The sequence below is a fragment of the Cloeon dipterum genome, chromosome X (assembly GCF_949628265.1).
Source record: "Cloeon dipterum chromosome X, ieCloDipt1.1, whole genome shotgun sequence".
NCBI lineage: Eukaryota > Metazoa > Arthropoda > Insecta > Ephemeroptera > Baetidae > Cloeon > Cloeon dipterum.
Window position 1 is genome coordinate 9,508,010 of NC_088790.1, and position 16,770 is coordinate 9,524,779.

At 40.9% G+C, this 16,770-nt stretch overlaps 1 protein-coding gene and 1 long non-coding RNA gene across 5 annotated transcripts in view; one reads left to right on the forward strand and one right to left on the reverse strand.

The window, feature by feature from the left end:
• SNF4Agamma (SNF4/AMP-activated protein kinase gamma subunit) overlaps positions 1-16,770 on the forward strand; it is a 39,862-nt gene that overhangs the window by 12,036 nt on the left and 11,056 nt on the right. For 2 of the 3 annotated variants that reach the window (XM_065493338.1, XM_065493340.1), the window contains 4 exons: positions 4,036-4,135; positions 4,763-4,995; positions 5,480-5,674; positions 10,535-10,574. In XM_065493338.1, coding sequence (XP_065349410.1) covers positions 4,036-4,135; positions 4,763-4,995; positions 5,480-5,674; positions 10,535-10,574 — 568 coding nt within the window. Of the gene's footprint in view, positions 1-3,626; positions 3,757-4,035; positions 4,136-4,762; positions 4,996-5,479; positions 5,675-10,534; positions 10,575-16,770 lie in introns of those variants that run through there. The other variant, XM_065493339.1, reaches the window with a different exon arrangement.
• On the reverse strand, positions 1,782-4,822 carry LOC135945571 (uncharacterized). Of its 2 annotated transcripts, none has more exons than XR_010575441.1 (3): positions 4,690-4,822; positions 3,223-4,637; positions 1,782-3,033 (listed from the first exon to the last, which is right to left on the reverse strand). It is a non-coding gene; the product is annotated as an uncharacterized LOC135945571 (long non-coding RNA). The 2 variants fall into 2 exon arrangements; XR_010575440.1 differs by lacking the exon at positions 4,690-4,822 and having other exon boundaries at positions 3,223-3,561; positions 3,629-3,768.

Sequence of the window (16,770 nt, forward strand, 5' to 3'; positions counted from 1 at the left end):
AGCAACCGGCGGCACACGCCCGTCCATCGGTTGCCTGCCCCACAGGGGCGAATCCAAACGCGGAGCACGTAGTGACACACGGGCGTTGGTTACCTCGTACGCGGAAATCTCGTGGAAAACGCCGCTGGCCTATTTCCAGCTTATCAAATTTTTACCGATTTTAATAACGGGTTGAGGGTTCAATGTTCGCCGGATTCCGCCAACTGGTGGTGTTTTCCTCTTAGAACTATGCAGTTATTACCAGGCAAGTGTATACCCTGTTGTTGTTGCTATGTTGCCGGAAAGTGGGGTTTTATAGAATAGCCACTGCGCTGAATTTCAACGCGAGATTCATGGAAACGTTATGATATCAAGCCTTGGTATATTTTGTCACGAGTGAGGTTTGGGGTTGACTCGTTGATATTTATTTGCATTCGCTGGTTCTCTTCAGAGAGAAGAGTACTCAGAGAGAGTAAAAAATAGACACCGCACCGAGTAATCTTTTTCACCCTACAACACTGTAACACCAACTGCAAATTTATTATTACAACAAGCTATTAAAGTTACGAGTGTGATTCTCCTTTGTAGAAAAATTCTGATAAGCCAGTTTGAATACTGTTCAAGAGTTGCAGACTGAGAGCCGCACAAGGCGATAAATTCCTACTTTGCATAATCAGCTTTTTTTCAATTGACATTTCAACCGACCTTGCTTTCGTGCAGACTGATTGATAGGTGTTGTTTTAGAAGTACAAAGTGTGTTACTATTTCTTTTCGTAAAACTCTTTTCCTATTTAAGATATCCTTCTTAATTTACAGACTTTCAAAATGACGTAATTCAACATATTATACTTTTCTGCTGAAAAAAATATATTTTTTATTTAAATGCAATTTTCCTGCTTCCGCTATTGGAGAAGTGTTTCGTGGGTTCAAGCATGCAAGTGTAATTACTTACCAGCAACTTGACGACCCAAATAAACACCATAGCGTTCGATATGAAAAATAAAAATAAACTTCGTGACTTTCTTAAAGGCCCTGCTTTAGAAGCTGATAAAAGGAAACATTTCTAGAATAATTGCACGTATAAATTGTTGCCAAACGCAAAATCACGCAACTATACTTTTCGAAAATTGGCTTGCATGGCAATTTTGATTTACGATAGAAAATAAGCAAGACTGAAATATAGTCAAACTGTGGATATTTCTAGATACTTAACATATATACAAAGTAGAAATGGAATTAGCGTGAGTGATAATTTCACTAAGGAACCGAAAGTAATCCACTTTGAAGCGACGGGTGATTTTTATGTACGTCCCATAAAATGCGAGACAGTTTCACACCAATCAACGCTTATCTCGACCTTATCTGGCAAGGTAAAATCTTACACCCTGCAGCTAGGTAGACACGCACCTGGGGAACGACAGCAATTTCTCGCGCCCGCCGACCGAAGGGTCAGCCGAGTTCAGGTGCTTTCGGCGTCATTAATCAAAATAAGACGCAAAGCTGCTTTTGCACCGTTTTACTTTTCTTATTGCTACATTAATTCGGGTAACGGCGATGACGACGCGAGAGAGAAAGATGCTTTGGCCAAAAGATATCATCGGCCGGCCAGCGAAATGTAAACGTCAGAATAAATTGGCCAGTGTGCGACATAAACCACACCTAAAAGGGCCGAAAGAGGAGACGCAAAACGACCTTCAGACCTTGCAGAAGCTGTTGCGATTCATTAAAAACGGGCTCTTGTCTGCGACAATTTCGCACCGCTGCTCTCTTTGTAAGGCTAAAGGAAAAAATGTGGCCGTTCGAGTAATTTAATAATGAGCCGTCTGCCGTGCGGTGAGTAATAATTGCGATGAAATTTTATTACTAACACGATCGCGAGTGAAACATTTCAATTGGACGCCTTGCTTTCTCACCAGCTTATATGTGTATTCTATACAAAAACTGGTTGATTATATTTTCCCTTTAAAAGCATGAGATTCAATATATTATGTAATATGAGAAGTGAAAAGCTTTAAAAATTTGGTTGATATTGCTAATAAATATTATTTATTTTCATTTAGTAATTTGTGTATGTATTATTTATCAACATTTATTATCTTTCGACATTTCTGGAACTAAAATTAAAAATAAAGCTTTTCGTCTCGCCAAAGTAATTAATGAATGTCTCCGTCCGTTTAATTAACTAGAACATGGAGATAACGCTCCTTTTATTCTTAATATAAATAATCCTTTTTCTAATAACTTATCTCTTGAATAAGCTCTTTATTGGTCCAAAATCCATTCCCAACCTTTCGAAACTCGTATTGTATTCTCAAATGCCTGACGTCTCTAAAGTAGCGTGTGGCAGAATTTTGAATATCGGTGTGTAAGGAAGGTCCTAAAACAATTATGGCGTGAATTCCGAGAAAAATCGATCGTCAGTTTCATCACTAAACACTTTTAAATGATAATCAGCTGTGGATTTATTGCTCTGCTGTCTCTGCTGTAATCGGATTTACCTGTCCCAATTACACCAGCCGACCACACTCGCTGCTGAAAAAAAAATATTATTTATAAAATGGCTGATTTCGCGCTTAGTCGCTGCTGGTATGTAAATTTTTGCGACTTCCGTCGCCGCGGTAAACGCCGAAAAGTCATTCTTTCCTGTTCGCCACACGCCACTTTCTTCCTAGCACGAAACCCTACAACACGCTTTCGGCCCGAGAAATGTCAAACCTGGAATCAATAAATACACATGTGCCTATTGAAATACCAGTAAGTTGAGAGAAAATAGCGCAGAGCCTTTATTTTCGTTCAAGAGCACCGTAAAAAAAATGAGGCAGGCACACGCCTTTGTCGTCATGACGTGAGCAGCGATTTCGGGTTACACACTGCGTGCAGCCCTCAACTTTTAATTAATATTTCCAAGTGAGCTTTCCAAACTTTCCTTGCGAGAAGATGTTCTCTAAAACTTTTTTTCACGCGCTTTCCTTTCTGGTTTTGAACTTCATCATCACTATACAAAACTTTGCTGGTTGTTTTGCCGAACGCGATAAGAATTTGTCTGCAGCCCAGCTGTAAATTAATTAAGATTAAAGTTCCATACTGCTTGATGAGAAAAATATTTGTCTCTTGATAATCGTCTGTCGGGGACTCGTATTAGGAATTTTGCGATCAAACAACAACACAAACTCATTGGCAAGAAGACTAGCTAAAAATTTCAAGGTATGCATGCATATACCTGCCCTGATAATATTTACTTACGCAGCAGCTATCAAGTTGTCGTATTTTTTAATATCGTATTGTATTAATTTGACACGCATGACCGGAAATCTTCCCTGTGCACTTCCTTTCCCGCATAAACTTTGTGCATGGTATCTCCTGGAATTTTTCCGGCAGTGCCACCTGAAATTTACAAAATGCGTGTGAAATATTGGCATTCAGCTCGATAAGTTAGTTTTCAAACAAATAACGGCAGCTGGGTGCGTCATTGCGATGGAAATTTTCTGACAGAATGCGGGATTTTTGCCATTCCCTCCCCACTTGACCACTTCCACGAATAATCTGAAGAAGAAACTGTGTCTTGTTTTCGCGAGCCTCTTGCTGCACGACGAGAACAGAGAATACACACCACGTTAAATTTAAATCACCCTCTCGCTGCGAGCATCACATGTTAATTTGGCGGCGACCCAAGCTTGGATCTTACTGCGAGTCGCCCGATCCGCGCTCTATCAGTGCATAATGTGGTGCTCCAAGACTTGCGCCGCTCGCAGCCCCGACGTCCACTCTATCCTATGGGTCAGTACATTGGTCGGGGCGCCCGTGGCCCCGCGGGGGCCGCACTAGTCACCGCCGTGGAATCTGAACTGAAAAACAAGGCTATTTGCAGATTCCTCTTGAAAATAACGAACAAACAAACGCCGCCCGTTCCATTCCGATTGTTTTTCGCGTTTTAGCGAGGTGACGCGTGACTAATCGCTCCCATCTCGTGCGCGACTCATAAAAGCATCAAAGGGGTTGGCGTCCCTTTCAAAACGTTCATTTTTACCACTCGTTAATCAAATTATGTTCTTTCAGGAGCTGGGCTCTCAGCCTCTGCCGGTGATAGTGACGGAGGACGTCGATGGGACTACAATGTCGCACCATGACAGTCTCCCTCCCCTCAGACCTCGTGCTGGTAATACAAATTTTTATTAATATGATTTAAATTGGAGGAAGAAAGGCAGTTTCGAATTTTACAAGTGAATTTTAAAATCAAGAAATGAAAAAAATTATTCCCATTTCAATTGAAATTTGAAAGCCCATCCGATTTACTTTATGTTTTCTAAATTAATTTAAAAGTAGCCCAATTCTGACTGTTGAACAAGGAAAGAGACTTTGATCAGATGTTTTAAACTAAAACTTTGTGGTTTTTAATTAGTGATGCTGTGCATATCATTCAATAAATTATATAATAAATATTCTTCCATAGATGGCATCTGCCGTTTATTTTATTCTCAATTGTGTTCTAAAATGTGAGGAACTTTCCAATGACAAAACGTAAATTAAATTTCGTAAGTAAGTGCGTGCTGCACATTTAGAAATAGAGGGGCATTATAATTTATGAAGGGCATACATGGCAATGCCAAAAAATACTTATCTGACTAGAAAATGCTTCACGTGTAGTCAATACTTTTGGCCTTTTTATAAGTTAATTATTTATAATAGTCATATAACTACTTCCTATCATACCATTATTTTTTGAGGTTTCTTGTCGTACGCCCTTGTCATTATTGTTCACATACTGACGGATTTGGCTTTGCAGGCACATGGGGTCACGCGCGTCACGCGCACCCGCCTCCGCCGCCACCCTCAGCCTCCACCAGTGAAAAAAGCAAGGACAGTCGACAGAGACGAAAGTCTGGAGATGACATTCTCACGTCGTCACCTTCCAAGAAGCCGATCCCTTTATTTGAATCCTTCAGACCCAGATCCAAGTCCGATGCATCTAAAAACAAGAGGCCTACAATTATCAGCCACATGAAGAGCGCCATGCAGGTGAAAAAATAGACTGGACACACAGTTCTTTTTTGGCTTGATCTGATGTTTATTTTTTATTCTAGGCTTCCAAGAGATTTTTGCGTCTCTGTTTTGATCAGAGGTTTGATTCCCATTATGAAAAAATATAATTAAACAGGATTTGAATGTTATTTGATCATTAGATTGGAGATTTATGCTATATAATTCATTTTGATCCTCAACCAGAAGCTAAATTTTCCAGAAATTAATTTTAATTGTGTTAGTGTACCTCGGGGTTCTTCAAATTTTATCAGTTTTCTAGACATAACTCGCATTCCTAAAGGCCATCACACTGAAAACTATTTATAAATTCCCCTTTTGTACAGAAAATGCCATTGAACTCAGAATGTATAACATTCAACTTAACTCATTTTGTGCCAGCTTATCTAACGCGCCTTTTGGCCCGTGACCTTTGTCCACTCTTGGTATGCAGCAAAAAGTAAGACTTGCATTCCGATTTCAGCACTCGCTGATGGCGGCAACAAGAGAGCCAAGCCTTCCCGAGTCGCCAGGCCCCTCTTCAGCCAACCAGGCGTCTGATCTCCGGCCACGACCACGCTCTGGCTCAGAAAGCTCCAAAGGCGCAGTGTCCAAGGTGATCGACATGTTCCGCTATAGATCGCACAGCGCCTTGTCAGCTGATGACAAAAGAAAAGCGGTGAGTTCACTACTCTTTCCTTAATATCCCTCCAATTTTTGCAGTATATTGTATAATGTGTACTACGCAGTCTGTGCTCGGAATGACCATTTTCTTTGTAATTTAAAATTAACATAATGTCTTTATTCTGCGTGGAATTCACAAAAAAGACGGGTAGCTTAAGTGGAGCTTTAGAGGCTTTAAAGGAAAAAATAAAACCACGTTTTTGTTTTTACTGTATAATTTGATGTTTTGGCCCCGCAGGCCTCATCAGCAGTACTTAGCCGTAAAAAAATTCATATCACTTATACCCTGCAGATTATTTTGAATTAATGGCCACTGAAAACGTCCAAAGCACTTATTTTTAGTTGCAAATATTTTTCTGCGTGTGTTCAATTTTCTATATTTTTTATTATTTCAATATAAACCTAAAAACACGTTTCTCAGGTGTTTTTGCAGCGTTTTAGGGAGATTGACAACGAAAAAGTTATTAATTAATTGAAACTTTTGATTAAATTTCCCCCACAATGTAATGTAATTTTTATATCTGGTGGGGTAGATTCATTCAACTTTGGTAGAATATTTATGACAATATTAAAAATGACTTGACCTTTTTCTAAAACTTTGGTTCAAGAACTCTATCCTCAACAGTTAAAATGTATAGTTGAGGACACTCTAAATGATGGTGAATGAAGGAAAGAAATTAGGGGCATTTTTTAGCTTGCCTTTCTGCTTCCGCTTTGCTGCCAAATCAGATTCGGCGAGCTCTCTAAATTAGACTACGCTCTGAGATGTCATTCCACTCTCCTGCCACATTTGGGCGAACGAATGCGAGAGTGGTGGAGTCTGGATAAAATTACACAGCACGCAAAGGGAAGGGAGCGTATTCTGTCTCATTACTCTGACAGGGAGGATGTTCCAATGATAATAAAAACGCTCTGATAATTGCCTCTCCCTCGGCTGAACCTGCAACTCTTTCTTTCTCCGCAACAATTACCGTCTTTTCGTGCAATGTTCGAATTTCGTCCACCGTGCGTCTTGCCTTTGAAAGGGATGAGAGTTTATTTAAGTGCCGCTGCTGCTTTTCACTAGACATGCGTAGTGTGCAATTGAGCGTTGCAAAACGTTTTTGCTCTTGTGAATTGCCGCTCATCAGCCTTGAAATGTCGCCTACTCTTTATTAATGCACTTGCAGCGCCCGAGATAATAAAGTCAAACTGCATTGAGTTGCAACTGCTCGCACACGCAGCATCATGCTCAGACACACAACACCTTCCGAGGGTTGCGGATTTTAGACAAACCTCACCCGTCGAATTCAGTAAGATTTTTAAGTCTCATTGTATTGAAAATTACATCTAAAATCTGTTTCAATTAGTTTATTTTTTATATTAACGAGATTTCAAACTTACCCATGATGTATGGAGATACGATTAAATAACTTACTTATCTGACATTCTTCAGCTTTCTTCTAACATTTTTGTTTCATAATTATCGGCAACAAACACTCTGTACAAACTGGGTTGTGTGCGACTGTCTAAAATCCGAAATCCGCAGGGCTTTCCCGGTAAATTGGCCGGTGCGCTCGGGAAATTCGCCGCTGCCGGTCAGGTGATGACGGATGGCAGGGGAAAAGCGTAAAGAGGCGGCGGCGGCGAGGCAAATTAGGCAGGAGGTGACGTAAGAAGGTCGCTCTTGTGCCAGTCGGACGCACCGCCGGCCGACCGACCGGTGCAGTCTCGCTGCAGATGGCCTCCTACTTTCGGTGGCTCAAGCATCACCGGCGGGGCTCGGGTGACCTGGGCCCCACTGAGCCCTTCGCCAAACCTAGGAGTCGTTCCTTGGACGCGAAGGCCCTCGAGAACTCGGGCATCAAGTCGCTGTTGCAACAAGTAAGATTGCCATCCTCCCCTGCCCCCAGCTTCTCTATTAGAAAAATCAACACGTTGTTCATTTAGAGGACCTCTTTTTCCCGATGGCGTGCGATCCACTTTAGTCGGTGATTCACGTCTCATTTCCTGTAAAAACCGCGTGATTAAATAGAAATATTGTGTCGGTTTTATGTGGAAATGGTGGTTTGTCATGAATGCGAAAATTCAACTCGATTCATTTTTACCAGATTCAAGCTAATTAATTATACGACCAAAGTATATCTGAATTATTATTAATGTAATATAATTATACAAGAACTGTGAATACAGAAGCAAAATGCACTTCATGTTCTTTTTCAACACATGACCAAACAAATGAAAAATGTTTACACAGATTGGGCTTACTCTGGCTTTGTCTTCCTGGGTAGAGTCTTAGTCAAGTTGTTTACCAGACGTGGTGATGCCCTTTCTCACATAACTCAAACGACTTAAACGTATTTTGACTGATTGTAAGAATCTTAGTACCACTTAGATCAGTGTGTATAGCATTTTTTTGAAATATTATCTGGTTTTTCAATTTTATATTTATTAATTTTTATCCAAGTTTTCTCTGCAGAATTTTGCAGAACTGTCTTGTTGGCGAGCAAGTCATTGTTTTTTGCAAGTTACAGCTGAATGCAGCCAGAGGCGGACAAAGATTAATCCTTATTTTGCAACTACTCATCACATTGTATTTGCAGAGTTAGTGTTTTCCGTAGAAGAATGCCAGCAATTAATGTTAAATAGGATTTCAATAGCACTTAAGCAGGAAGCTCGAGTATAAACAAAGTTGAAAGATTTAAGTGTCAACCTCATCAAATCCACATTAACACCAGCACAAAAAAAAATCTGCAATTCTCTGAAAGTGCAGAGTCAGCCTAGTGCTTTTGAGTGCAACCTACTTTTCTGTTTTTTCGCTTCGCTTTTCGGGCGTAAATAGGTGCGTTTTTCGCTTTTCACGGCCTCAGCGACTGCTCGCACATAGAGATAAAAATAAAATGTTTGCGCGCGAGAGATGTTGTTTGTCATGGCATATACACACACTCTTGCTCACAACGTTGCTGGTAATTCGTGTTAGGGCAGCGCTAACAGAATCTCCGTGCACGGATAATTAGGCGGCGATAAACTCGAAAGTCATCTTGAGCGTCACACGACCATCGGCGCCTTCTGGGCATTTCCTCCATTTATTTTCCGCCGGCCGATTCTTGGCAAAAGCTAAAAATGCCTGCGAAAGATAAGGGAAAAGGTGCTAGAAAGCGGGAAAACAACAAGTTTGTTATTCGGAACCGTGGCGCAATTCGCGCACACGTAATTAATTGCTCGGCTCGCTCCTGTCGCGCCGCGTATTGTAAATTAACATTACCCAGCCTGAGATGACACATGAATAGCACTTAATTCCACCAGGGGAACGCAGCAGTTAAATGCAAAATTATTTGCTCTTTCACCCATACACTTAAACGGCTTGCACCGCGGAGCTCATTTTAAATGCGGGCAGCAATTTTTTTCGATAACGTTTTTCGTAAGCGAGCAAAGAAGCCAGCTGGAAAATTCGAAAATGAAGAAGCCAAAAGAGATACGCTGCAAAAAACTTTGCAGTTGGTATTTTTATTGTTGCCTTCTTTCCTAAGTTAATATTTACTTGGAGGCTTTAGAAAACAGCTCCCAGCTGTTCAAACTCTTCCTTTAGAAATATACGCTCATTACTTGGCCAACGTTCGTTAATATTTTAGACAAGACAAACGAATAATAAATATCACTGGAGTTTTTCCTGGCGCTGGCGTTACCTTGCAGAATTATTGTTAAGTCATACAAAGTTTCCTTTGAGCACCACAATTATATCTCTTGACCTCTGCTGGTCTACGTTGAAAGGTCATTTTTCAGTTTAGTCGTAAATTTGTTCACAGTATCTCTTGATCAAATTGTTGCGCCACAGATCAAAAGGCATAAATTTTGATCCACAGAGGGCGTAAACTTCACGGAACTGTTGCGTTCTTCGAGTCGGTAAAAATGTCTCTTGTGAGCACCTCCGATCCCATTTTGATGGTATCGGCTGGAGATCATGGGTGTCAAAACGCTCGTTGCTCTGAAATTCGCCAACTGCCGATCGGTATCTGAAGCAGAAATTGAAAGCCTTGGGTCGCATGTCCTGCGCCAAAACTTGATATGTCATTCGCCCCTGGGGAGACTCGTGAAAATAATTATGCCGAAGGTTGTTTTTTCTCGTCAGATCATCCTCCCCGCCGCAGCAATGATGAGTCAAATTCCGCAACGGCAACGCTCGTACGATTCCCTTCTTTATGTAATGACGCGCTTTTCGCTCGCGGCCGATGAAGTGATAATCGCCGACTTGCCGTTTATTCCAGTCAAATGAGTATTATAAACACTCAGCTTCAATGCCGTAGAACTGAGTTGCTGATCTGTTAATAGTTAAGACAGGGTTTATTTAACTTGATTGTGTTTATTTTTGAGGTTGTTTAAATTGTAAGAATTGGCCCTCCTATCTGGGCCAGAAAAGTTAAAAATTTCAATTCATAAGAGTTTATTTTCATTTTATTTTATTTTTGAGTTAATATTTATTTGCCTGTAAATTACGAAATGGGTTATGGAAGAATTGAGTAAAAATTTATTTATAAGAAGACTCCCGCCAGCAAAGTATAAGTTCTCTCCCCCGCTGTTGTTTGTTTTCGTGTTGGGCAGCCCAGCTTACATTTGCTTTTATTTAACTCTGGTAAAGCAAGCAAACGCGGCGTGTTAGCGTATTATCACTTCACTTCTTCCTCGGCAAGGAAAGGCCAATATTTACAATGGAAAACAATAACAATAAAATGGAAAACCTGACTGTGTGCGTACTTGAACAATAGAAGTTTCTATTTGATCGTTTTATTACTGAGCACAAACAATGCTCGTTTAAAAATTTTCCCTCACTGCTTGTAAGTGATTAGACCAATTGATTGATTTGCGTTTTGTCCCACAGAGAGCAGCAGCACACCAGCAGCATGTGGCCGCAGCACAAAGTGAGTATCTTTTTTCTTCGAAGATCTTGACGGCATTTCAGACGTGACAATTCGATTTGAGAAAGAGCAGCCAATGCTCCAGTTATTCTTGCTGACAAAAATCGGGAGGGACAGAACGTGTTCTCCGCGTTGATGTTTTAATTCGAAACCGCAAGATTTCTACTTCAACCAGTACATTTTTGCCGAGTATCTTGTTTCGCAACACCTGCGTGCGGAGATAAGGAAAATCCAGTAAATTAATCGTCGTATTTATCTGACGACGAACCTCATGAATATTGATCACCTGTTTTAATTGGAGGCGCGCAATTAGAGCTCGAGTTAACTTTTCCCGACAGTGAGTCGCTTTTGAAATTCGCTCTAGCAAGCAAGCGAGGAAGTTGGCGTCGATCCGCACCGAAATAGACCATCTCTCGATTTGAATGGCTGGCCCGTCTGTCAACATTATTTATCCGCAACTTTTTCAAGACTCTCAAAACATTTTTGCCGTGACAGCCGCGGATGATGAAAGAGAATTGCCAAAGTACTCGGCTAGCAAAGAAGGAAAGGAAAATGGCAGCTTGCGCTTCAAAAATAAACGCTTTAAGGACTACCGCATCATCGAAAAAAGAGTCCGTTTTTGAAAGGAACTCGAGAGAAAATAGATTGACCTGTGTTAGAAGCCGTTGAAGCTCACCTTGAGCTAATTTGGAAACGGAACCCCGTTGTTTGCTTAAAAGGAAGTCTTGAAAATTTTGTATTTTTATTATTTACAAACCACGCTATTCCCTTTCTGGATTAAATTCATCTCTTTAATATCTATGCAACCTGCGCAGCGTCTGCGTCATTGAGATTGCATAACTCGCTACCGTGGTTGCTGCCAAATAAACTGGGCGGCAGTCACGAAATTGTCCAGATATTCGCTCGCTCTCGTATATCAAATTGATTGCCGTCGAGCGTTTCCACTCAAGTGCGAGTGACAGTGGAAGCTGCAATAAAGTAAACAATGTCTAAATGAGCACTGCGTCGTGATGCAAGCAATGCGACGCTGCTCGCCGAGTCACCTTGCGCGTGCTTGACTTTTAATTACCATCAACTACCCGCTGCTTCTTTGAGCCAAGCAGAGTTCGCTCTCACTCTCGCTGTTCAATTCCATTTCGAGCCGCAATCCGAAATCCGAACGGCGGACGCGATGAATCTCGCGCGCTCGTCGCCGGCATTCTTTTCGACTCTCTCGCATGCCCGCGATCCTTAATTAGAGCCTAGCGGACTGATTGCCGATTCGCGTGAATCGCGCAGCTCGTGTCTTTTCCGCTCGCAAAGGGTACGATTATGTTACACCGTCACGTGACGCGGTCTTTATGGTTCTCTAAATTTTATTTGATTGCTAACGGGATTGGATTCTTTATTTAAAAGGGAAGCTGATGCAAAAAGGCAAATAAAGAAATGAATTGAGTGGAATGGTGATGTAAATTTTTTTTAAGGAAGTGGGTATTTATCGTATTTATAAAGGAAATAAAAATTTGTTGAAATGAGATATATTTAAAATCTTGCGCCTGGAAAAAGAGAGCATACAGAAAATTATTGTGATGTCATACAATTAACGGAAGAACAGATCATGGCGCGATACTTATGTCGCCCTGATATTTATCTGTCTTTAAAGCAGGCCGCGAGCAAAATTTTGCTATTTTATAGTTGACCCTTGGAAAACTCTTGATTTGTTGTTGCTTCATTAACAATCTAACTTAACTATTTAATTACAAAATTTGTGTCATTACTTGGAAGCAATTAGTTAAAATGATGTAACCCACATCTGCTGTATTATTATTGCTATCACGTTGAAAATCACCATAGCTTACAATTAGAAACATAGTGGTATCTTTATTGTTCTGCGGGCTTAACTGTGCTTTAATTAATCGGAGAAGAATGCCCGCAAGTGAAACATTGTGTCTTCATGCAGCTTGACTAACTTTCACTGGTGCACTCATTTTGTTTTGTCTGACGCATTCCGGTTGAAAGATCCAATAAAAGAAGTACATAATTGTGTCGCATTGCATCTGTTTATTTGTTGGGATCGAGTCTGTTGTCGCAATACAGCGGCACAGCTTTGGAAATTGCGTTCGTTCGTTGCACTGAAAGCGAGCAAGCGAGAAGCTGCCTTGCCTTGCGAAACGTTTGATTCCCACATGAACAATTCAGTCCAACGCGAGGCATATGATTGATTCTTTGTGGAAAGCGATTTACTCGTGCTTTGGGAATTTCTGCGCTTTTGGGGCCGCGCCAAGACATGCATTGTAATGTGAGGCTATATTCTTTTGCTTTCATGGCGTGCGTTGTCCAAACGAACAAATGAAATTTACACACACTAGCACTTACAAAGAAACACTTGCATGTATTGTAAAATCGTCAGCTAGAGCGAGCTTTAGTTGGCTGTATAAATAGAACGCGTAGTTAGCTTTGCAAAGGCGGCTGGTGCCATTTAGTTCTACACATATTTATTTTCGCAAGCGATGCAGACAGACTTGAGTTTCAGCCGCAAACGGTAATCTCCTCGGGGAGGAAGCGAACGAAAAGCGAGAGTGGATATGCGAACAAAGGAGGAAGCAATTCTCCTAGCAAAAGCAGCCGCACGTGTACGTGCAATTGGAAGTGAACATTATGTCCTCCAATGGTGGCGCTATCGATTAGCCGAGACCGCTTGTGGTTAGTAAACAAAACTTCGTGAAATATGTCACCTAAGGCGCAACGAAAATATACCCCTAAGTGCACGGAAAAGTTAGAAGGAGGTAAAATATGAAGAAGGGCTGAAACTGACACTAGGGAGAGCGGGCAATGCTTGTGCGTTCTTGACGTCCAACAATATGGGGTATTAAGTTCTCCCAGCCTCTAGGACAACACAATTTTTATCTTCACTTGAGTACCAGTTTGGAATTTAGTTTTTTGGCCCCTGTCAAAATTACCCCCCTCCCTTCCTGGGTTTATCTTTTTTGTTTAGCATGGCGGATCGAGGCTTGCTTACAAAGTAAAATCCTTTTTACTTTGTAAGATAAAGCGTTTGGTGTAAAGTTTACGTAGACGGGCAATGTTAGATGCATTGCTCCAAATGGCGAGCAATCTGGATTCAAAATTAGTTTTTGTTGCGAATCAGCAGGGTAATTCAACCCCATACATCCTAAACGAAATAACACAAAATATCAGATGACAAAAAGAAAAAAATCATACTCACAAATTTAAGCTTTAAATTAAAGTAAAACTGAATGGCTCTACTCTGTGGAAAATTTACTCTGGATGGCCAGCTAGTAGTGAAAATTATATGAGGAAAATTCAAATAACACGTTCTCATACTGTGCAGCGGCTGTTTCTTTTCGGCCCTGCGGGCCTCATCAGCAGGCTATATCTAAAAAAAAAACAGGGAAAATCAGTCCGTCGGTTCAGTATTATGAGAAAAACATTCAGCTAGCCTTTTGTTTGAATGTACTACATACTAAGTTCTCTTTCGGTGACAAAAATTGGCCCACAAACAAGAGCAGGTGACTTAAAATCACTGTCCTATATATCTACGCTTGTTAGAAAATCGGGATAAATTGAGCTAAAAGCAGATATACACTCTTTTTTATACCGAAAAATTATATCGGATTGATTCCGCGAAAAGGAATGGAAAGTATCTTTAACTGGTGTAATTATCTGACAGTACTAAGTTTTGACCTCGTTTAATAAATACAAATTTTAGTGTCTAAATTTTTTGCTAAATTGACTCAGTAATTTTCTGGCTGAAACTCTTCGTTCAACAAATACACTAGCTCTTGAACAACTCAGCACCCAACTTAAAATTCTCGTCAAATTTAAAGAAAATGGTGGAGAATTTCAATTAGTTTAGTTGAGATTTCCCGATATATTATGGCTTCACAGACAAAGTTTCTGCAGTGGTTTAGCTTCTTAATTAGAAGTCCTATTGCTGCGAAGGGCTGAAGGGCATACTTTGGAAGCTTTTCTTTAATAATGACACAATGCTGCCAACGATTTCGGTCACCGGCGCGTCTGAAGGGTCATAGACTCTTAGCACAGCTTGAGTCCCGCAACTATAAAATAATCAGCAAGGCCGCGATTAATCAGCGACTCTAATTCGCCGCTAGAGATAAAGAGATGGGTGCTAGCCAAGTTAAGATTTCTGCACTAGAACAACAACAGAACGAGCATTTGTGAAAACTACGAGACTCGAGTTGGAACTTTTCCTCCGGCCGTTTCCCACAAACTCATTCGCATTGTTCGTCGGCTCCGCGGAAGACGAGTAGAGCGCTCGGTGCTCCGCACCAGTCGGTTGGCATACGTGACTGGGCCCAAAGAGTTCGCGCTGACCCAGTTGGCGGCGCTCGATTCGCGCTCCAGCCGTCCATGCTTATTTATTTTGGTCGTTCCGCCCAGCGGAGAGGTTGAGGGTGCGTGCTTCTCCGCAGCCACAGCTCCCCGCAGCATCCCTGAACGTGAGCTTCCCTTCCGCCGGCGCCGATTGCTCTATTGGCTTTGACTCGACGCGTTTTCCCGTGAAATTTTTTGCTTTTTACTCCAGGGGGTGCAAAACAACGGTTTGGGGCGGATGAACGCCGAGTAGCGTGGGTTGTCACGCAAAAAGTGCGCAGAAAAACGTAAATCGCCGATTTTTGTATGAAAATTGGTAAAAAAAATTGAACAATTTTCCCCACTTACTGAAACAGGTGGTTTTTCGGTTTTCTGTCAAAGAAATTTAGCTTTCCTATTGAGTGGGATTCATTTTCCGACTTTTCTTTTCATAATTTCACGCGAACTCGGTGGGCGTCGATCGTGAATCCATCGGGATCGTGAGTTGTGCTGTGCTAATGAAGATAATTCGCCGTGCTTGTGTCCGTTGAGATAAATTCAAATCAAGTGATAAATGACCTTGATGAGAAAACGAGGAAGAGCCGCCTTGGATACTGGCTTTGGCTTCCTCGGCTGCACCTAATGGAATGGACCAAGCCCGGTTTGTAATAACTGAAAACAACGGAGAAAAAAGACTTAAATACACGCGATGCAAAGAAAATTCCACTTTACACTCCCAAGATCTCTTTTCTTGCTCCCCAGCTTCCGGTTTTTTTAGTTTGGGGGACTGCCTAAACTATCTATTTCCTGTTGTTTTTTATCAAAAACATATATAAATATTTAAAGAATGGCGTTCTATTGTGATGATTACTATTTTTGATACTTTACGTCTTTTAAGTCGTAATGACGCAGTATGGGTGCTTAAATTTTTATCCAAGGTCAACCTCATTTTCATTTTTTTTTTACTTGCGCTCTAATAATTGCTGTTGCGATTATAATCTCATGATTTTAACACGATTCGACTTAAGCCTCTAGCAGATGTTGTCTTTCTTGACCCTCGTGATAAAACAAGCCTTTTTTAATTTTAAAAGCAAAATCGATACTCATTTACTGAAACTAATTCACGCTTAAAATAGAAAAGAAATATGAATCACTGGGCAGAATTTTTAAGGTCTGGAGGTGATAAATAGCAATATTTTTGTGGATTCCTGATAAAAATTTGTGTCTTTAGTAAATGTAAAAATCAGCAAATTTTATTTTGCAGTAATCATAAGCCAAACAACTCCCAAAATGGGGGAAAATATTTTTTCTGCATATTTGTAATATCAAAGCTCAGTAGTCATTGAAGGCTTAAAAACTCAATTCAAATATGATTTTTAAATAAACGGAGATATATTATCTTTCCTGGATATCGTCTCTCGGGAATGAAAAGATACAAGGATTCCAAAACTTTAGTTAAAACTGAATCAATTCTCGGATAGTTATCATTTTTGTTTGGAATATTTCGACTGTAATTCCCAGACCTAGATTTAAAAAAAAATAAGCTGAAGCAAAAATATTCCTCTTGATTCCACTTAATATTCGAAAAGGATAAATTCAAATGTCCTAAAATTTTACTTCCCAAATAAAAAAATAACATAATATTCACTCGGCATTATTACGATAGACTGAACTATTGCCCGCGTTTTCGCGTGAAAAACGATCGAGTCAAAGCAACGTGCGTGCGCAGTAGCATTCGCATGTAATTAATGGTATGGTTGGTAAAAGGGCGCAATGTCGGAGCACGAGGGCCACCACCGGCGCTCGTTGCACGAGATGCTGCGCTCGTTCCGCAAGTCGCACTGGATGCGGCTCTCGGGCGACTCAGAGCACCACCACCACCACC